At 47.0% G+C, this 20,647-nt stretch overlaps 4 protein-coding genes across 33 annotated transcripts in view; 1 reads left to right on the forward strand and 3 right to left on the reverse strand.

The window, feature by feature from the left end:
* Positions 1-4,090, forward strand: part of LOC147238699 (calcium/calmodulin-dependent protein kinase type II delta 1 chain) — a 75,645-nt gene extending 71,555 nt beyond the window's left edge. For 4 of the 8 annotated variants that reach the window (XM_086197754.1, XM_086197757.1, XM_086197759.1 and 1 more), the window contains 3 exons: positions 1,133-1,208; positions 1,287-1,381; positions 1,495-1,727. In XM_086197754.1, the coding sequence (XP_086053880.1) occupies positions 1,133-1,208; positions 1,287-1,381; positions 1,495-1,727 (404 nt within the window). Of the gene's footprint in view, positions 1-1,132; positions 1,209-1,286; positions 1,382-1,494; positions 1,728-2,291 lie in introns of those variants that run through there. The other 4 variants (XM_086197755.1, XM_086197753.1, XM_086197756.1 and 1 more) reach the window with 3 other exon arrangements.
* Positions 4,091-7,098: 3,008 nt separating this feature from the next.
* LOC147238700 (uncharacterized) lies at positions 7,099-8,778 on the reverse strand. Its single transcript, XM_086197924.1, has 2 exons — positions 7,153-8,778; positions 7,099-7,122 (listed from the first exon to the last, which is right to left on the reverse strand). Exon 1 carries the CDS (start codon positions 8,228-8,230, stop codon positions 7,241-7,243), a length of 990 nt encoding a protein of 329 aa, XP_086054050.1. The 5' UTR covers positions 8,231-8,778; the 3' UTR covers positions 7,099-7,122; positions 7,153-7,240.
* A 548-nt stretch (positions 8,779-9,326) lies between these two features.
* LOC147238701 (uncharacterized) lies at positions 9,327-12,186 on the reverse strand. Its single transcript, XM_086198251.1, has 3 exons — positions 12,096-12,186; positions 9,667-11,177; positions 9,327-9,636 (listed from the first exon to the last, which is right to left on the reverse strand). Exons 1-3 carry the CDS (start codon positions 12,184-12,186, stop codon positions 9,526-9,528), a joined length of 1,713 nt encoding a protein of 570 aa, XP_086054377.1. The 3' UTR covers positions 9,327-9,525.
* A 1,281-nt stretch (positions 12,187-13,467) lies between these two features.
* Positions 13,468-20,647, reverse strand: part of ank2b (ankyrin 2b, neuronal) — a 138,800-nt gene continuing 131,620 nt past the window's right edge. For 22 of the 23 annotated variants that reach the window (XM_086197449.1, XM_086197448.1, XM_086197451.1 and 19 more), the window contains 5 exons: positions 18,356-18,448; positions 17,833-17,916; positions 17,580-17,744; positions 17,217-17,405; positions 13,468-16,074 (listed from right to left, as the gene is read on the reverse strand). In XM_086197449.1, coding sequence (XP_086053575.1) covers positions 16,060-16,074; positions 17,217-17,405; positions 17,580-17,744; positions 17,833-17,916; positions 18,356-18,448 — 546 coding nt within the window. In that variant the 3' untranslated portion in view covers positions 13,468-16,059. The remainder of the gene's footprint in view (positions 16,075-17,216; positions 17,406-17,579; positions 17,745-17,832; positions 17,917-18,355; positions 18,449-20,647) is intronic. The other variant, XM_086197450.1, reaches the window with a different exon arrangement.

The raw sequence follows: 20,647 nt of genomic DNA on the forward strand, positions 1-20,647 counted from the left end.
GTGTGTGGGTGCGCGTGTGCGAAAAGATATTCACACCATCATCCTGTTGTCATCTCCACTCTGTGACTGTCAGCAGCAGGTGAAAACGACACTCATTCTTTGTGTTCGTTGTTTCCTAGCCCACCCACTTAGCATGAAAGGTAATGTGGACGTCCATCATGTGTTCAACCAAACAGAAGGAAACCTCACATCGGTGTTTGCGTCATTCCTTTTTCCCCTGACAGTGTTTCTATGTTTTTGAGTCTGTGAAAATGCGGATGTCGTGATGTCAGGACGTCATGTACACCTGATATGAAAAAGGCGCTCCGTATCCAGATAAAGTGGACTTGAATACCGGCAGACACGCCTCCTGGGTCGCGTCATTCACTGCTGACATCATTCACTGACGACTAACAGTGAACCACAACGTTCGCTGTTCATTGTCACCTGGCTGGACTGATGCCTGTTTACCTTGTGATATCTGCGTCTGCTCGTGTCTTAACTTGGACCTTGAATATCATCACCCTGCCTAAAAAAAAAAAAAGTGTTGCCATCATTGCATCCGCGACGCAGCTGACGCCGCTTTGTGACTCATGGGTTCCGTAGTCGTAGCGATAGCCCTTCCTTACACATAGTTTAGTTTTTGTAGGATTTTTTTTGGGGGGGGGGGGGTAATTGTCGTATGTTCCCCCCCCCCCCCCAACTGTCTAGCAAACTAGACTGATACCACCAATTTTACTTGATTTTACAAAAAAAGTCCCCGAATGCATGAAAACACTCCAAAGTAGGGAAAAAAACGTCAAATTCACTTAAAATTAGTTCATCTTTGAACCAGATGGCAAACTTTTAGCTTTTTTCGACACAATGACCTTTTTTTTAACTAATATTCTTTCCCCTCCATTCGCTCCCCCCCTCCCCAGGAGAGACACACTTTGAACACCACAGGACAGAAATGAGGCCATGACAATTGATTAAAAATCCTGGGTGTTCGGATCAGATTCTGGATCCTGATCTGGATCCTGATCGCTTAACTATCAGGTGTAAATGGAGTCCCGGATCCATGTTGTCCTCTATCCCATTGGTCCAATCTTTCCATAAACCTGTCAGGGTTTACTTGTCAAAGTCTGAGGTGTCCTGTGTCTCTGTCTCTTAGCCCGTAAGCAGGAGATCATTAAAGTTACCGAGCAGCTGATCGAGGCCATCAACAACGGAGACTTCGAGGCCTACACGTTAGTACTCCTCACACCTGGAACCTTTCCCCCAGTGTTCCCAACCTGTGTCCTATAACATCTAATCTACCACTCCAGGAAGATATGCGACCCCGGCCTCACGTCCTTTGAGCCCGAGGCTTTGGGCAACTTGGTGGAGGGCACTGACTTCCATCGCTTCTACTTTGAGAATGGTAAATGGCTCCTCCTCTATTGAAACGCTTGTAAAAGGAAGTGTGATGACGTGTGTGTGTGTTTGTGTTTGTGTGTGTGTGTGTGTGTGTGTGTGTGTTTTTCCCCCTTCCAGCTCTGTCCAAAGGCAAACAGCCCATCCACACCATCCTGTTAAACCCCCACGTCCACCTCATTGGGGACGAGGCCGCCTGCATCGCCTACATCCGCCTGACGCAGTACATCGACGGCAGCGGCCTGCCGCGCACCATGCAGTCAGAGGAGACGCGTATATGGCACCGCCGAGACAGCAAGTGGCAGAACATCCACTTCCACCGCTCCGGCTCCCCCACCGTGCCCAGCAAGTGAGGCCCACTCCTCGCTGTCCCCCTACACCTCCTCCACCTGTCTGTCCCCTCTTTCTCTTAGCTTCACGCCTCTTCACCTCTCTGTCTCTATTTTGACGTCTGTTTTATCCACAAACCTCTCGCCGTTGCCTTGTCTTTTCCATGGGAAGCCAAAATAGGTCCACACAACCGATTTGTCTGACGGAGGAGCGCCCGCTACTTGTTCGACCTCGTCTTCCCCCATTTTGATTTAATTGTTTCGCTTCCTCTTCGTCTCCTCTGTTGTTGCTAAGGTCTTCTTCTTCTTCATGTGTGTACAGTAGGCCAGAGGATCAAAAATCACCTGTTTGTGGTGCGCAGCGCCGCTTCGCATTGCTTGTTTTTTTTTCTTTTACTTTGATTTTTATTTCGCGCGTCTTTGAATTTTATTTTGTCATTTTTTTATTTTGCAAAATTTCGTGATGTGGCATTTCTTAACACCCCTAATATATGTATATATGAGAGAGAGAGAGAGAGAGAGAGAGAGAATACAGGCTTATATTAGCGTTGAGTCATTAACCATCAACATTTTGTTTTTGTATTCCAGTTGAGTGACGACCTTTGACCTTTGGCTCCAAACACCCTCGAGCCTGCAGCTGTCAACTAACCAGTCCCCGCTTACCAAGTGTCAAATCAAATCCCTCAGCCAGTCCCTACCCGCAATAGCTAGAACTGCCCCACACACACACACACACACACACACACACACACACACACACACACACACACACACACACACACACACACACACACACACACACCCCACTCTCAGTGTGTTGTTTACATATTGTTGCTGTTGGACTGAAGATTGTCGTTGAAAAACTAGCGGGCATCACGGTTCTCCAAATCTACGATTCACTTTTTCTTCAATCTTCACCTCCCGTTTCCTGCCATCGGTTTCACGCGTCGATGAATATTCACCATTTAGAGGCGCAGGGGTTTCCCACGTGTATGACATCACGTTTCCTGCCACCACGTTCCCTGCCATCGATCTTAAACTAACCATATTGCTTCCTTGTACCTGAAGTAGTCCCAGTTATTTTAGAGAGCCAAACACCGGCGTGTCTGAGTCCGTGACACCAACTGTAGAAAATCCCACAGACAAAAGAAGCGACCGTTCTCATGCCGCCGAGGGGTCGTCTGCCATCTAGTGGCTTTTCTATGAACTGCAGTCCTCACAATGCGTGCCATAACCTACAAGGAAGTCAAGACGGATGACTTGAAGAGGCAGCAGGATCTTCCGGGTCCTCAGTTCTGACACGTCGCGTACACGCCAGCGTGTGAAGTAGCACCTCCGTCGTCGTTTTCGATTGGTTCTCATGTAGGGATCGTGATGCCCCGCCGGAAACCAAAATGAGGGAGATCCTTTTGCTCCGTGTGTCGATTCTGCAGCATGTCTTTTCACTGGGGGTGTCTTTGTTGTTTTGTTTTTTATTCAAAGCTGTTTTCAGATCATTCCAGTTAACTCATCCGAACGGGCTGGCGAAACAGGAGAGTTCCCGGTCATCCCGTAGAAATAGTTTTTCATTTTCATATCGCACACGTTGAGCTACCGTGCCATCCGACGGCGTATCTGTTTTCTACTCTTCTAAGATTCGGCAGAGCTGGCTTTCGTCTCGCTGGTTCCGGTGATTGATAGTGAGTCGCTCTCTTAGCTTGTTAGCAGCAACCAGGCAAACCGTGCTGGCTAATTTGACAAATCTGTTCGTTTACTAGGGAATTTCTGTTTGAAGAGGGAACAAGCAGTGAAATATCACCTCATCAGGACGTGTCGCCACAGAGCAGCATGTAGAATAGATCAGCCCTCACTTGCTATATCATGTTTTCTATACGATAAGGAGTTTATGATGTGGTCTTATCAGTTCGTGATATTATTGATATGGTAGCTTCTCCCTCCACGTCCTCTATTTCCTTTGAGCCCCCTGGACCTTTAATCAAGTTGTTCTTAGTGATCGTCCTATTAAACACGCGGCAATTAATTCTATTAACGTATTGTTTAAGTAGCACTGTTAAATTTAACACTTTAGTTCCAGGAGAGAAGTGGGAGTTTAGGGAATAAAGTCACATTTTGGTTGAGGGTGTGGTTTGTTTATCGGGAGAGTGAGCACTGTCACTGGATCGCTCGGAAAACTTGTTTTTTTTTTTGTCACTTTTTGTCCCACAAGCACCAGACTTTTACGTTAAGAATCCCGATGTTCTATTATGTAACCATGATGGCGCAAGACTGAGCCGCGTTTAAGAAATATGAAATAAAATGTGTGATTTCTGCCAAACGACTCGGGTTTTCTTTGTCTGCTTGCCTCCTGATCTCAGAACCTGGCTGGAGCTGGGCTCAGAGGACCAGTTTTTCTTAGTTACACCACCCAAATACCACATTCTGTTCTACTTCTACGACTTATTCGGTTCTTAACAGTTGAGGGAAACTCAGACGAAAAAAAATGCAGGTGATGAGGTCACAGGCTCGGGCTACATTATGGGTTCCGCATCGATCCAAAGCAAAACTATAAATCAAGCCAACACCCCAAGAGCCCCCTGCTGACAGGTGCGCATGAATTTGCTGCTCCTGCACCGCCGACTCCAAGGTATTTGTCTGCTCTTCTCCCCATTTGGGCTTGAGCTCCTGTCAAAGGTGAGGCGGAAGAAGAAGAAGAAGAAGAAGAAATTGGCATGTTGGCATTTTAGGGGCTCTGAAAAACCAATCCTTCAGTATTCCGTCGCTTACTTGGTCTTTTTTTTTTGTTTTCATAAATCTCATGAATGGGTACACTGTTAAGTACACTGTTAAGTACACTGACTGTGAAAGAATCAAATCAGTGCCTGAGTTTGGTGATCGTATCAGATCAGGGGGCGATTCTCCCCCATAAAGGGTTCATGACTGGTTGTGTGCATTATTAATTGCACTGTAAACACTTCATAAACTGTTAATTAACAGTTTATGAAGTGACCTAATTTTCTATGGATCACTATTTGGCAAGACGAGAGTATGCTCTCCTGCTGCACTCCTGAACACGCGTGCCAAGTCTGGCACGAATCAGCAGATGGTGCTGTGGCACATCTTTTTTTTTCCAAATTAGAATGAGAAAAAAAACACCTTTTTTTTGCGCTCCTCTGAGGCTGTCTGTCCATTTTCGCTACAGATTTGTAAATAATGAATACAGGCCGAAGATGAAGAGCTATCAAAAGAGTCGATAGCAGTAAAAGAGGAAAAGTTACATCCAAAAACCGCATTGCAAGGAAAACAGGAAATGCTGTGTGCTTTGTCAAAAGTCGGCGCCATTGACATGAAACTTGGAACAAACGTTCATCATGTGACACAGAGCCATATCTGCACCAGTCGGTGGTGATGGGGCACAACATGGTCAAATATAAAATAAATAAATAAACATACTTTTTCAAACTCTGCCTTGCTGTAATAAAAATACACTGCAGATCAAATAACCGCCCCCCCCCCCCCAAATTCAAAGTCAAAAAGATGTTACATTCCAAAAAAAAGGAAGTATTTTTTGTCGTCATCGGTTCTGTTAAAATTAAAAGGGTCTTAGTTGTTTCTGGTGCCTCAAAGAGTCTTCAGGACGGGGGCCATCTTACATCACCCCCACTGGGTGTGAGGATTCAAGTCGTGCAGGACTTGGACGTCGCTCAGACTTACTTGCAAGTCTAGTTTTAAGATTTCTATTCCAGGAGAACTGGGAATGGCGGCACGGTGGCGCAGTGGTGAGCGCTGCTGCCTCACAGCAAGAAGGTTCCAGGTCGGGCACGGGATCTTTCTGTGTGGAGTCTCCATGTTCTCCCTGTTCCTGTGTGGGTTCTCTCTGGTACTCCAGCTTCCTCCCACAGTCCAAAGACATCAAGAGGGGACGAGGCTGATTGATACTCTAAATTGACTGTAGGTGTGGCTGTGAGTGTGAATGGTTGTCTGTCTCTATGTGTTGGCCCTGTGATGGACTGGTGACCTGTCCAGGGTGAACCCTGCCTCTCACCTGAAGGCTGCTGGGATAGGCTCCACCCCCTAAAACCCTTAACAGGATGTTGATATGGTTAATTAAAAAAATGAAAAATATCAGTTTAAGGTAGCTTTAGAGCATATATACAGTATATATATATATATATATATATATATATATATATATATATATATATATCGCCATCACAATATTGAACAGTGTACTCGCGCATCGCATGTTTTCCTGCTGTAGCCCAGCCTCATTTACCTGTAATAACCCTGACCAGAGCACTGCTTTCATTTGCTGGATGGTAAATTCCTCCAGGAGATGTCTCGTCCATGTCTGGTAAAGACACCGTCCCTTTCACACAGCCAGAGCAGTTGGAAAGCTACCATTTGTTCGATCACCTAATTCATTTTTTTGGATGTAAATGGATGGACTTGATGTTCACAAGCTCCTTCTCTTTCTGGTAGAAATAAAAGAAAAAAAGCAGGCTTGTTGACAGAGAGGTCAGAAACATTTTTACCCAAAGAAATTCCATGACTTTTTCACTTTTTCACACCTTTCAATGAACATTTTCATGACCGTGAGAAAGAAATCATGCACTCCCCTCAAATTAACAAGCAACAACATGGAAGACAACATCAACATTTATTCCTGAGATGAATGTGAACACAAAGATTTTTCAACCAGCGTATAGATGCCAGTATGGAGATGTTGATGGAGGACAGGGACATGACTTTTACTAAATTAGATATTTCTTTTATTTATTTCAACAATATATTTATCATTCATGAACACATTCACATTGTAATTCATTCCTCTTTTTCTTCTTGAATTCCTCCTTCCCTTCCTGGAGCCTTGAGGTCTCCTCCTTCCCTTCCTGGAGCCTTGAGGTCTCCTCCTTCTCTTCCTGGAGCCTTGAGGTCTCCTTCCTCTCTTCCTGGAGCCTTAAGGTCTCCTTCCTCTCTTCCTGGAGCCTTGAGGTCTTCTCCTTCTCTTCCTGGAGCCTTGAGGTCTCCTTCCTCTCTTCCTGGAGCCTTGAGCTCTCCTTCCTCTCTTCCTGGAGCCTTGAGGTCTCCTCCTTCTATTCCTGGAGCCTTGAGGTCTCCTTCCTCTCTTCCTGGAGCCTTGAGGTCTCCTCCTTCTCTTCCTGGAACCTTGAGGTCTCCTCCTTCTCTTCCTGGAGCCTTGAGGTCTCCTTCCTCTCTTCCTGGAGCCTTGAGGTCTCCTCCTTCTATTCCTGGAGCCTTGAGGTCTCCTTCCTCTCTTCCTGGAGCCTTGAGGTCTCCTTCCTCTCTTCCTGGAGCCTTGAGGTCTCCTTCCTCTCTTCCTGGAGCCTTGAGGTCTCCTTCCTCTTCCTGGAGCCTTGAGGTCTCCTTCCTCTCTTCCTGGAGCCTTGAGGTCTCCTTCCTCTCTTCCTGGAGCCTTGAGGTCTCCTCCTTCTCTTCCTGCAGCCTTGAGGTCTCCTTCCTCTCTTCCTGGAGCCTCTACGTCTCCTTCTTCTCATTGTGGAATCGCTCCATCTCCTTCTCTCTCTCTCTCTCTCTCTCTATCTCCTCCTCATCTGATGAAAACTAGTCCAGATCTTCCCTCTCTCTCTCCAGTCTGTCAGTCTCCTCTTCATCCCTCTCAAGAGGTTCCAGCTCCTTCTTCTCTCATTCCACTCCCTCAATCTCCTCAACAGCTCTCTTGCAATGAATCCAATCCTCCCTCTCTGTCTGGAGTCTCTCATTCTCTCCTCTCTCTCTCTCTCCATCCGCTCTGTCTCCTCCCTCTCTCTTTCCTCTCTCTCCACCTCCTCCTCGTCTCTCTCGAACTGCAACAGTTCTTGTCTCTCTCTTTCCTCTCTCTCCATGTACTCCCTCTCTCTTTCCTCTCTCTCCACCTCCTCCTCGTCCCTCTCGAACTGGAGCAGTTCTTGTCTCTCTCTTTCCTCTCTCTCCATGTACTCCCTCTCTCTTTCCTCTCTCTCCACCTCCTCCTCGTCTCTCTCGAACTGGAGCAGTTCTCTTCTCTCTCTTTCCTCTCTCTCCATGTACTCCCTCTCTCTTTCCTCTCTCTCCACCTCCTCCTCGTCCCTCTCGAACTGGAGCAGTTCCTCCCTCTCTCTTTCCTCTGTCTCCATGTACTCCCTCTCTCTTTCCTCTCTCTCCACCTCCTCCTCATCCTTCTCGAACTGGAGCAGTTCTTGTCTCTCTCTTTCCTCTCTCTCCATGTACTCCCTCTCTCTTTCCTCTCTCTCCACCTCCTCCTCGTCTCTCTCGAACTGGAGCAGTTCTTGTCTCTCTCTTTCCTCTCTCTCCATGTACTCCCTCTCTCTTTCCTCTCTCTCCAGCTCTTCCTCATCCTTCTCGAACTGGAGCAGTTCTTGTCTCTCTCTTTCCTCTCTCTCCAGCTCCTCCTCCTCCTCCTCCCACTCTCTCTCAATTCCATCCATCTCCTCATCACTCTCGTATTGCTGTCTTTCCTCTCTCTCTCGTTCCAGTCGCTCCCGTTCCAGTTCCTCCATGTACTGCCTCACTCTCACAGCCAGATCCATTTCTCGTTGCTCCTGGTTCTGTTCTCAGTTGCTAGGATTCAGACCTGTAATGTGTCTGATGTTCCAATGGACTGTGAAGGTGCTGATACTGTTGATGCCACTCTGCTTTCTCTTACACAGGAAGGCTTTTATGACATCATAGACAAAGAATTCTTTGATCCAAATGTCCCGGAATTTAGAATTTTGACATCAAAGAATCAAGAATTACTCTGTGATCTCTAGTCTTTGAAAGTCCATTACTCTTTGATGTCAAAATTCTTCCTCAGTTCCTGAGACATTGAACTCTGGGTCTCCATGTTCTCCCTGTTCCTGTGTGGGTTCTCTCTGGTACTCCAGCTTCCTCCCACAGTCCAAAGACATCAAGAGAGGACGAGGCTGATTGATACTCTAAATTGACTGTAGGTGTGACTGTGAGTGTGAATGGTTGTCTGTCTCTATGTGTTGGCCCTGTGATGGACTGGTGACCTGTCCAGGGTGAACCCCACCTCTCGCCTGAAGGCTGCTGGAATAGGCTCCACCCCCTAAAACCCTTAACAGGATGTTGATATGGTTAATTAAAAAAATGAAAAATATCAGTTTAAGGTAGCTTTAGAGCATATATACAGTATATATATATATATATATATATATATATATATATATATATATATATATATATATATATATATATATATATATCGCCATCACAATATTGAACAGTGTAATCGCACATCGCATGTTTTCCTGCTGTAGCCCAGCCTCATTTACCTGTAATAACCCTGACCAGAGCACTGCTTTCATTTGCTGGATGGTAAATTCCTCCAGGAGATGTCTCGTCCATGTCTGGTAAAGACACCGTCCCTTTCACACAGCCAGAGCAGTTGGAAAGCTACCATTTGTTCGATCACCTAATTCATTTTTTTGGATGTAAATGGATGGACTTGATGTTCACAAGCTCCTTCTCTTTCTGGTAGAAATAAAAGAAAAAAAGCAGGCTTGTTGACAGAGAGGTCAGAAACATTTTTACCCAAAGAAATTCCATGACTTTTTCACTTTTTCACACCTTTCAATGAACATTGTCATGACCGTGAGAAAGAAATCATGCACTCCCCTCAAATTTACAAGCAACAACATGGAAGACAACATCAACATTTATTCCTGAGATGAATGTGAACACAAAGATTTTTCAACCAGCGTATAGATGCCAGTATGGAGATGTTGATGGAGGACAGGGACATGACTTTTACTAAATTAGATATTTCTTTTATTTATTTCAACAATATATTTATTATTCATGAACACATTCACATTGTAATTCATTCCTCTTTTTCTTCTTGAATTCCTCCTTCCCTTCCTGGAGCCTTGAGGTCTCCTCCTTCTCTTCCTGGAGCCTTGAGGTCTCCTTCCTCTCTTCCTGGAGCCTTGAGGTCTCCTCCTTCTCTTTCTGGAGCCTTGAGGTCTCCTTCCTCTCTTCCTGGAGCCTTGAGGTCTCCTCCTTCTCTTCCTGGAGCCTTGAGGTCTCCTTCCTCTCTTCCTGGAGCCTTGAGGTCTCCTCCTTCTCTTTCTGGAGCCTTGAGGTCTCCTTCCTCTCTTCCTGGAGCCTTGAGGTCTCCTCCTTCTCTTTCTGGAGCCTTGAGGTCTCCTCCTTCTCTTTCTGGAGCCTTGAGGTCTCCTTCCTCTCTTCCTGGAGCCTTGAGGTCTCCTCCTTCTCTTTCTGGAGCCTTGAGGTCTCCTCCTTCTCTTCCTGGAGCCTTGAGGTCTCCTTCCTCTCTTTCTGGAGCCTTGAGGTCTCCTTCCTCTCTTCCTGGAGCCTTGAGGTCTCCTTCCTCTCTTCCTGGAGCCTCGAGGTCTCCTTCCTCTCTTCCTGGAACCTCGAGGTCTCCTTCCTCTCTTCCTGGAGCCTTGAGGTCTCCTCCTTCTCTTCCTGGAGCCTTGAGGTCTCCTCCTTCTCTTCCTGGAGCCTTGAGGTCTCCTTCCTCTCTTCCTGGAGCCTTGAGGTCTCCTCCTTCTCTTTCTGGAGCCTTGAGGTCTCCTTCCTCTCTTCCTGGAGCCTTGAGGTCTCCTCCTTCTCTTTCTGGAGCCTTGAGGTCTCCTCCTTCTCTTTCTGGAGCCTTGAGGTCTCCTTCCTCTCTTCCTGGAGCCTTGAGGTCTCCTCCTTCTCTTTCTGGAGCCTTGAGGTCTCCTCCTTCTCTTCCTGGAGCCTTGAGGTCTCCTTCCTCTCTTTCTGGAGCCTTGAGGTCTCCTTCCTCTCTTCCTGGAGCCTTGAGGTCTCCTTCCTCTCTTCCTGGAGCCTTGAGGTCTCCTTCCTCTCTTCCTGGAGCCTCGAGGTCTCCTTCCTCTCTTCCTGGAACCTCGAGGTCTCCTTCCTCTCTTCCTGGAGCCTTGAGGTCTCCTCCTTCTCTTCCTGGAGCCTTGAGGTCTCCTCCTTCTCTTCCTGGAGCCTTGAGGTCTCCTTCCTCTCTTCCTGGAGCCTTGAGGTCTCCTCCTTCTCTTTCTGGAGCCTTGAGGTCTCCTCCTTCTCTTTCTGGAGCCTTGAGGTCTCCTTCCTCTCTTCCTGGAGCCTTGAGGTCTCCTCCTTCTCTTTCTGGAGCCTTGAGGTCTCCTCCTTCTCTTCCTGGAGCCTTGAGGTCTCCTTCCTCTCTTTCTGGAGCCTTGAGGTCTCCTTCCTCTCTTCCTGGAGCCTTGAGGTCTCCTTCCTCTCTTCCTGGAGCCTTGAGGTCTCCTTCCTCTCTTCCTGGAGCCTCGAGGTCTCCTTCCTCTCTTCCTGGAACCTTGAGGTCTCCTTCCTCTCTTCCTGGAGCCTTGAGGTCTCCTCCTTCTCTTCCTGGAGCCTTGAGGTCTCCTCCTTCTATTCCTGGAGCCTTGAGGTCTCCTTCCTCTCTTCCTGGAGCCTTGAGGTCTCCTCCTTCTCTTCCTGGAGCCTCGAGGTCTCCTTCCTCTCTTCCTGGAGCCTTGAGGTCTCCTTCTTCTCATTGTGGATTCGCTCCATCTCCTTCTCTCTCTCTCTCTCTCTCTCTCTCTCTCTATCTCCTCCTCATCTGATGAAAACTAGTCCAGATCTTCCCTCTCTCTCTCCAGTCTGTCAGTCTCCTCTTCATCCCTCTCAAGAGGTTCCAGCTCCTTCTTCTCTCATTCCACTCCCTCAATCTCCTCAACAGCTCTCTTGCAATGAATCCAATCCTCCCTCTCTGTCTGGAGTCTCTCATTCTCTCCTCTCTCTCTCTCTCCATCCGCTCTGTCTCCTCCCTCTCTCTTTCCTCTCTCTCCACCTCCTCCTCGTCTCTCTCGAACTGCAACAGTTCTTGTCTCTCTCTTTCCTCTCTCTCCATGTACTCCCTCTCTCTTTCCTCTCTCTCCACCTCCTCCTCGTCTCTCTCGAACTGGAGCAGTTCTTGTCTCTCTCTTTCCTCTCTCTCCATGTACTCCCTCTCTCTTTCCTCTCTCTCCACCTCCTCCTCGTCTCTCTCGAACTGGAGCAGTTCTTGTCTCTCTCTTTCCTCTCTCTCCATGTACTCCCTCTCTCTTTCCTCTCTCTCCACCTCCTCCTCGTCCGTCTCGAACTGGAGCAGTTCTTGTCTCTCTCTTTCCTCTCTCTCCATGTAGTCCCTCTCTCTTTCCTCTCTCTCCAGCTCTTCTTCATCCTTCTCGAACTGGAGCAGCTCTTGTCTCTCTCTTTCCTCTCTCTCCACCTCCTCCTCGTCCCTCTCGAACTGGAGCAGTTCTTGTCTCTCTCTTTCCTCTCTCTCCATGTACTCCCTCTCTCTTTCCTCTCTCTCCAGCTCTTCCTCATCCTTCTCGAACTGGAGCAGTTCTTGTCTCTCTCTTTCCTCTCTCTCCAGCTCCTCCTCCTCCCGCTCTCTCTCAATTCCATCCATCTCCTCATCACTCTCGTATTGCTGTCTTTCCTCTCTCTCTCGTTCCAGTCGCTCCCGTTCCAGTTCCTCCATGTACTGCCTCACTCTCACAGCCAGATCCATTTCTCGTTGCTCCTGGTTCTGTTCTCAGTTGCAAGGATTCAGACCTGTAATGTGTCTGATGTTCCAATGGACTGTGAAGGTGCTGATACTGTTGATGCCACTCTGCTTTCTCTTACACAGGAAGGCTTTTATGACATCATAGACAAAGAATTCTTTGATCAAAATGTCCCGGAATTTAGAATTTTGACATCAAAGAATCAGGAATTACTCTGTGATCTCTAGTCTTTGAAAGTCCATTACTCTTTGATGTCAAAATTCTTCCTAAGTTCCTGTGACCTTGAACTCTGTGGAGTGGGGGGGAGTACATCCAGGGGAAGTTAGAACGTAACTTCCAGAGTAGTTGTGTACTTGTATGTGTGTGTGTGGACTATAATTTTCAAGACAGTGCAGAACACATGAACTGAATCCAAAGGTCACTTTTACTTCAGCGTGAATGACGTCAGATTCTGTCACTTGGACAGTAAAAAACAGGGTTTTGTATTTTCTATCCATCTGAATGGAAATGTCGTCGGTTGCGGCTGCAGAAAGAAAGACTTCCCAGCCCTTTTTATCAAATCTGCAAGTTATTGACAACAAAGACGATCGGCAAGATGCTTAGTTTGGAACAACATAAACCGCCAATATTTAAATGTTGGGTGGCACGGCGGTGCAGTGGTCAGCACTGTGGCCTCACAGCAAGAAGGTTCTAGGTTCGAGCCCCGGCTCCAGCACAGGGTCTTTCTGGGTGAGTCTGCATGTTCTCCCTGTTCCTGTGTGGGTTCTCTCTGGTACTCCAGCTTCCTCCCACAGTCCAAAGACATCAAGAGGGGACGAGGCTGATTGATCCTCTAAATTGACCGTAGGTGTGACTGTGAGTGTGAATGGTTGTCTGTCTCTATGTGTTGGCAAAGACTCATCTACCTACTGAGGTGACCTTTATATTTTCAATTTAAATATCCGTCTGGAAATCATCACCATCATAACAATGAACAAACATTAGCAGATCTGTGAAGGACCTTTTGACATTGTGGCTGTGAACAGAAGCTGAGACCTGTGCTTTCGACGAACATTCACATGTACTTGAACTTGGAAACTGTGCTAACAAAACCCTCGACTGCAGCTCACTTTGGTAAATTTACACCGAAGATCACTTCAATCAATTTTTGATGAAAACTCAACCATCGGCTGCATCTTTCAGGTTTTACTCAGGTTCATCCAGTGAGGGGGTTCTGCTTGATTGTCGATCTGATGGATTGATAAAGGAACATTTTTGACTGTCTAAAGGAACCACATCACTTCACATTTGACACATGTACAGTTTTATTTTTTTGCCACGTACACACTGCAGCTGCTAGGCCTTGTTAGTGTTTTCATTATTTTGATAGACTCAGACATGCCCGCGTAGATATTTGCACTGTTAATATGTATATATTGTTGTCGCCATGGAGACATTTATCAAGTCCACGGCGTCTTTTTAGTCCTCAATTGGATCCAAGTAAATGGAAACATGACAATCAAAAGTTACAGAGATATATAAACACACTTCATCGGTCTGAATCCCAACCACATTCACGGCAAATCCCGTCGTCTACGATGGCAAAAAAAAAAGAAAAAAAAAAGAAAAAGTTTTTATTACCTAGAAGACATTCAAACACACACCCAAACACACACACTCACACTTCCATAGTGGAGAGTACAGGGACTACAATAAATAAATAAGGTGTGAGATCATCAGTCTGTGCTTCAAGATGATGTGTGGATCCGGTGACACCAGTGAATACAGGGGACATGTCAAGAGCGGTTAAAGCGAAGCGTCTCTACGTGGCCGCTAGAAGCTCAGTCGTGTTTTTTGTTTGGATTTTGGGGGGGGGGGGGGGGGGGGGATTATCTCGTTTACTTCACGGCAAATTCCACAAAAAGACCAAAACCAAAGCTATGGATCTCGTCTGTGTCGTTTCAGAACCAAACTGGTTTTAAAGCGGGATTGCGACGATTTGAATTCCATCCAGTGACGAAAACGTGACCGATTTACCAGCAAATTGTCTTATTTACAATCAGTACGTGTCAAAGAATAAATATAGAGCTGAGGGACGTAAGTCATACGCCAGGAGGGGAGAGATCATATCTGAGATTAAATTAAGTATTTACGAGACAACCGTCTGAGAATAAAATGTCGATTTTAAGAGAAAAACAACTCACAAATTTGCGAGGGAAAAAGAAGGAATACTAGCAGATTCAAAGAAAAGAATTAGGCACCCCCAAAAAATCTGAAATATCGCGTGTGTGTGTGTGTGTGTGGTTTTTGTTTTTTAAATCCGCATTTCAGACAAGTTAAACCAACCGTGTCAGAACACAGACGCCACCATTAAACCGCTTCAATCAATTAAGGGGAAAGTTAAGGGAAATATAATTCACTCCCGAGCGACCCTGTCGATTACGTGAAAGCTGCAACTTTTTTTCCCCCAAATAATTTGGTATAGAAATTTTGTGTAAATTAAGGATGTTAATCTCTGAAGGCAACAGTTCGCATTATCGTTTTTCTGCCTATAACGGAGCACTGCAGACTTGCGTGTTTTTATCATTCGTTGGACAACAAAGGTGCACCATCGGGCTCTGGGATGGACTCCTAGTCGATGTTGGTCTTTTCGTGTTTTTGTCATTAATGTGAGGACGAGCGTCAACCCCTAGAGGGAGAGTCGGGCGCAGTTTGAGTCGAGGGGGAGGAGCGTTGACGGCGTGACGGTGAGATGTCGGGGAGCTACGAGGGCGGCGGTTCGCGCTGCTATGAAAACGTTCATCATCACTACGGTTTAAATGACATGCCGTATAATACACACGAGGTGGCGGCTCGGTGACACGTGTTAGCGGGACAGACGCAAAAAAAAAAAAAACAGAGCATGATGGGAAGACGCCTCTTTGTAAACTGGTTTATATGGAGGTCCTGAGAGGCAGTAAGGAGAAACTATTTGGTGATCTTTTTTCTTTTTTTTTTAAAGTCTGATCCGGCTTGTTTTCACTCCCATTGATGACTGACGGGCCAAAACAACGAAACTGCTTTCGTCCGTGAAACCGGTTGAGCGAAAAACTTTTTCACATGAATAAAGGGAGGGGAAAAAAAAAATGACATCAGACTTAAAAAAAAAACAACGCCAATGTTTCCCCCTTGTATGTCTGTCAGGGCTTCCGTAGTTCGATGTTTGGCTGTAGAGTCCGTGATAAACAGTCATTCAATCCCACGTCAACAGTAATCTCATCCGTTCTCCAGCTGAGTCGGTGCAGGTACAGCAGAATTAGCTGGGCTCATGTATTAAATGCTTTCTTTCTTTTCATTCCATCTCCTTTATGTACAAATGTTTACAAGAGTTCTTCAGGAAGAGGCCGGCGTGTGAGGAAAATGTCGGCGACGCCCCCGCGCATCCATCCAGCTTTGGTGCGTTGAACCTGATCGCACCGCAGCAACCAGATGGTCAAAGATAACAGGGACGCTGAAAAAAACATCAGAGATGAAAACGAAAAGGGGGAGGGGGCGGGGGGGGGTGTCTTTGGTCACAAAAAAGAGCAAATAAAACACAATGTAAAGCACAGAAAAGATTTCAGAGTTCCACAAAAAGACAAACGGGAACAGTCCAGTCATGAGAAGAGGATTGTTGAGGATATCGAAGATGTTAGTGGAAGACAGCTGCTGATCAGTCAAAGTTCTCCTCCTCCCCCCGGTCTTCCTCCTCCTCCTTCTCCTCCTCCTCCTGGTCATCCTTGCAGTAATGCTGGAGCAGGTGGTGCAGGTGTTGCTGCAGGGCGTCGGGCTGCAGGGCGACCGGGGTGTCGTCCAGACGCTCCAGGTGCACGCGCTTCCCCTGGGCATCCCTCACCACGGTCCTCTTCTGAGTTCGCGACTTACGCATCTGGCTTCTGCAGGGCGGGGGCAAAGGCAGAGGGTGAGTTAGACCACATCTCTGGACAATCTGACTGCGGAGGGCCAGGGCTGCCGGTATTTGATTAAATGGTTCCGTTACAATAGTAACTGCTTGGTAAAAGGAGGTGGAACTGGTGCGTACGGAGGTGCGCGAAACGTGACGCGCCGTGTCTCACTGGAGGAGGACGCGTCCTCGGATCCAGAGATTATTTCTCATCTTTTTGAAATTTTTGAAAACATTCACATTACGGAAAAAAAAAAAAGTCAAAAAACTTACGAAAAAGAAAGAACAAAAATACAAATGAGCACAAATATATCTTAGTTTTCAGCTGGAGCGAGTTTCTGGATGCTTTGGACGCTCCTTTACTAATTATTAGTCAATGTGTTACCCACCATGACTGCAGAGTAATTGCCAATGCTGGTGACTTCACCTGGTGGCGTACACAGATTTTCTGAGAAATAATGAAGCTTTGTCAAACATTTGTGGTGCGCAGGACCCTCCAGCTAGCGGTCAGGTCCTTTCCTCGGCTCTTCATTTTGACACACTCATAAATAGTGATGATTATCTCGGACTGTGTCTTCCCCGGCTACGTCCTGAAACGGGGGTTTTGTGTAAAAAAACGATTACGTATCCAGGAGCAGGGCTGCTGACAAATGAGGCCGTGACCGGTGACCACCAGAATCAGCCATGCTGTTAAATCGAAGTTAGGTAGAGAGGCGTGGTCAGCTCGGTGGTCACCGATTGGCTGCAGTGAACACCAATCATAAAGCTCAGTCCTTTCTTACAGTGTTAATGGCTAACACACGACTATGAGGAATCCAAACACTCTCTCTGCTAGCTGTGTCAGGAGGACTTGAAAGGTCAGAGGTGAATGGAGTCGCTGCATGCGTCCATGGAAACCAACAACATGCCCCCCCCACCCCCCCGTTTCAACTCATGCTGCAGTCGAACCTTTTCACCACAGAACCGTCGTCCTGCAAAATCTCTCGCTCTACTACTTGAGGCAGGAGCACTTTCTCAAAGCCCCCGGCGTAACTCAACGCCTGGAGGGAAAGAACGAGGGAGGAAACGCATCAGACAGAAGACAGGTGAGCGCTAGGTTAACCCCCTCATCTCCGCTTCATAGGACATACTGACCTTCTCAAAGTCCTCTCTGGCTGAAGGGAGGTCTGCAGCCAGCGAGGGGTCTCCCATCTGTTTCTCCATCCTCTCGCCTGTCACCACCGTTGTCTTGACAACCTTGCTCACCTTTCGCCCTTTCACTGGTTCTGCCTCGAACTCCGATGCTGTGGTGGCGCCCAGGGCCGGGGGTTCAGAGAAGGTCAACTGGGGACAACAAACCAAAAGATGTGAAGACCAGCAACCGTTACTGATTAAAGGGACCGACTGAGTCAAACTCTCATTCCAAACCAATGGACTCGGACATGGAGGGAGCAACTACATTTCTTTGCAGATTTTAGGACTCATTCTTGTGCCACTCTAGAAATCTTGCAGCCTTACCTCTCGCTGATCTCCTTCGCTTTGAAGAACAGTTCTCTTCAGCACTCTGGAGACGCTGTCGCCCTCCTCTATCTGTACCGTCTCCTGGTGGGAGCCCTCAACGCTCACTTCCTGTGTCTCCATACCATCTGCTGACACATACTTACGGATTACCTTCCGTGTAATCTGGCAAAGAAGACACAGAGGGAAGATCATCGTACAGGATATTCGACATATTGATTGCAGTATTTGGATTATGTGAGGTTTTTCTTACTTTCTTAACCACCATGTTTCCGTGCTCATCTGTATACTTCTCCTCCGTGACGAGCTGGGGCGGGATGTCCGGTAGATTATCCCCCTACATGACGACAAACCCAAACAAATAAAGTTCACGGTGTGCGGCGGATACGAGCTTTACAATGAAATACGATGTCTACAAGCAGGGTTTGTGAACACCGGGCAGAAAAAAATAGATTGACTCCTTTTCCGCTGACAGCAGATGAGTTCTGTGTTCGTCTTTCACATTCAACATCAGCACCAGAGGTATCGTGATGTCTATTTAGGCGTCGCGTATCCATCGTTGCTGATCAGAATCGTGGCTACAAGTCATTCGATGTGAGAAGCACGAAGAAATTAAGAAAGGTATTACAAAATTAAAAAGGTGAGGGCATTAAGCAAACACATGAGATCACCTCCACCCTTCAGCAGTAAGTCCACAACAAGCAGGACTACTTCTCCGCTACACACTAAGATAGCACCACCGCAGAGCACACCAGGGCCGTGTCATGCTTGTTTACCTGAATAATAACTCTGCGTCGGACCACCCTGGTGGTCAGCACCTCCTCCTCTGAGCTATCAGAGGACAGCACTCCTAGCTCCTCCGCTATCTCCTGGTAGACAGCACAGAGCCAGCAGGGGTCAACATAACATTCACAGGCTCAGAACCACCTGCTTACGCTTGCTGCCACGAAGGCTCATACAGGATGAATGGGTTGATTGAGTAAAATGTTGCAGAAGAGCGATGTAAGGTGAGAGGAGGGCATGGTTATGCAAAAAGGATTACAGCTCAAGTGAATGTGCGACAAGCAAAAACCAAAAGATGCAAAACAGTGCAAATGTGTTCAAGCTCATGTTAAAGGGATCATTTGTAAGCGCCTGAACCAGCAAGGGCTGGATCAGCGTCTCTCATGATACTGACCAGGCCTTAGTACCAATCTACCAGTTGTACCTGAGTCTAAAACGATACTGAACCAGAAGAAGCGGTATAGTCTGTTTGACCTTTTTACAAAGCAGTAGTGAGTCAGTGAGGCATAAGGGAGCGGCGGTCCAGGCCAGCCACCATTTGGAGGATATTCATTTTGTCCACTTTTATCTCCAAACTCAGTTTTTCAGTCACTAACCAAAACTCATAATTCCCAGGTGAGTGTCAGAACATAAATCGTCTCGTACCATGATTCTGTAACCGGGAATGTGATTTTTCCACCTGCGTTGCAAAGATCCCCCCCCCCCCCAAGCCCCATGAACGGAAGCAGCAGCGGACACGGCACAACAGATACAGAATGAGTACAAAGCTGTCTAATCCTGGGTTTCTTTCACTGTATCTGACAGAGCTAGCATAAGAAAGTTAGCAGTACGAGCCTGGCCACTGGTGGTGCTGGCTCCTTATGTGGAGGTGGAGGGGACACACAGCACAAGCCTGAATTCTTTTCAGAGGGCACGTGACTCAAATTTGTGAAAACGAGTACCTCGTGAACTGAAATTTCCCTTTTCACACTTTGTGGTTTAATACCACAGGGGTGGACATCTTAACTTCCTACTGCCCTCTGTTGGTGGGAGGAATGAAGCACTAGTTTGTTTAGCTCACTGACACCCATCCATCCATCCATTTTCTACTGCTTATCCTATTGAGGGTCGTGGCGTTCGGACAGGTCACCAGTCCATCACAGGACCAACACATAGAGACAGACAACCATTCACACTCACAGTCACACCTACGTTCAATTTAGAGTATCAATCAGCCTCGTCCCCTCTTGATGTCTTTGGACTGTGGCAGGAAGCTGGAGTACCAGAGAGAACCCACACAGGAACAGGGAGAACATGGAGACTCCACACAGAAAGATCCCGTGCTGGAGCCCGGAACCCCACACTCACTGACACATTAACCTTTAAATAACGTATAATCAACAGTGTGTGATTGTCCACGATGTTAATAAAAATGAGGATATGCAAACACATCGCATCTCCCGTTTGAAAAACATTTTCATTCACTGATGACGTCAAGTTTAATATGGCAACAAAGCAGTCATTACATTCTACCGTTTCCATTAAGATTGGGCACCCGTGTACAAACCACACTCAGTCCTGGTTAATCTGTTAATCCGTGAGATAGAAACACGTGCATTTTATCCTCCGCATCTCTAATGCAGCACCACAGCAACCTGTCTTGACCATGCTCAAACTCTTACCCGACCCAGGAAGTCATCATCATCATAGTACCCTGCCTTTCCTCTGGGAGGAAGCTCCTCACATGTAGGGAGGTCTCCTTCTGTTCGACACTCTCGTGAACCATCAGAATCATACGCAAATTCACCAAGACTTTCACTGCCGGAAGAAAAGCGCTTGTAATCTTCCACCCTCAGGAGAGATTGAGCAGTGTACTGAGGCCCACATCTCAGGAAGCCCATGTCAGGGCTGCTCCCAGGCCTTGGAGAGAGGGGCTCCGATATATGATAACTCATTTCACGCTCTGCTTTCACCTCTTCTGCTTCAGAATATTCAGATAAGGCTTGTCTGCAGTCGAAGAATTCTAGATCTGAGTCAGATTGTAGCGGAGACTCCGATATTTTCTGTTGTTGTTCCTCTGGTCTGACACAGGGTTCTCCTGATTCAAATTCCTTGGTCTTGAATTCTTTGAGGGCTCTGTTGTTGTCCGGCAGAAACTCAACCTGAGCTGGGACATCATCACTCACTGGAGATGCTGGATGTTTCAAGGAGACTCGACTGTATTCAGAAACTCTTGTGGTTTGGTAACCTGAAGATAACGTTTTGTAATCCAGCGGCACCACAAATTGCCTCGCCATAGGTGAGAA

The sequence above is a fragment of the Aulostomus chinensis genome, chromosome 24 (assembly GCF_037954235.1).
Source record: "Aulostomus chinensis isolate RoL2024-O1b breed Wild chromosome 24, RoL_Achi_v1.0, whole genome shotgun sequence".
Taxonomy (NCBI): Eukaryota; Metazoa; Chordata; class Actinopteri; order Syngnathiformes; family Aulostomidae; genus Aulostomus; species Aulostomus chinensis.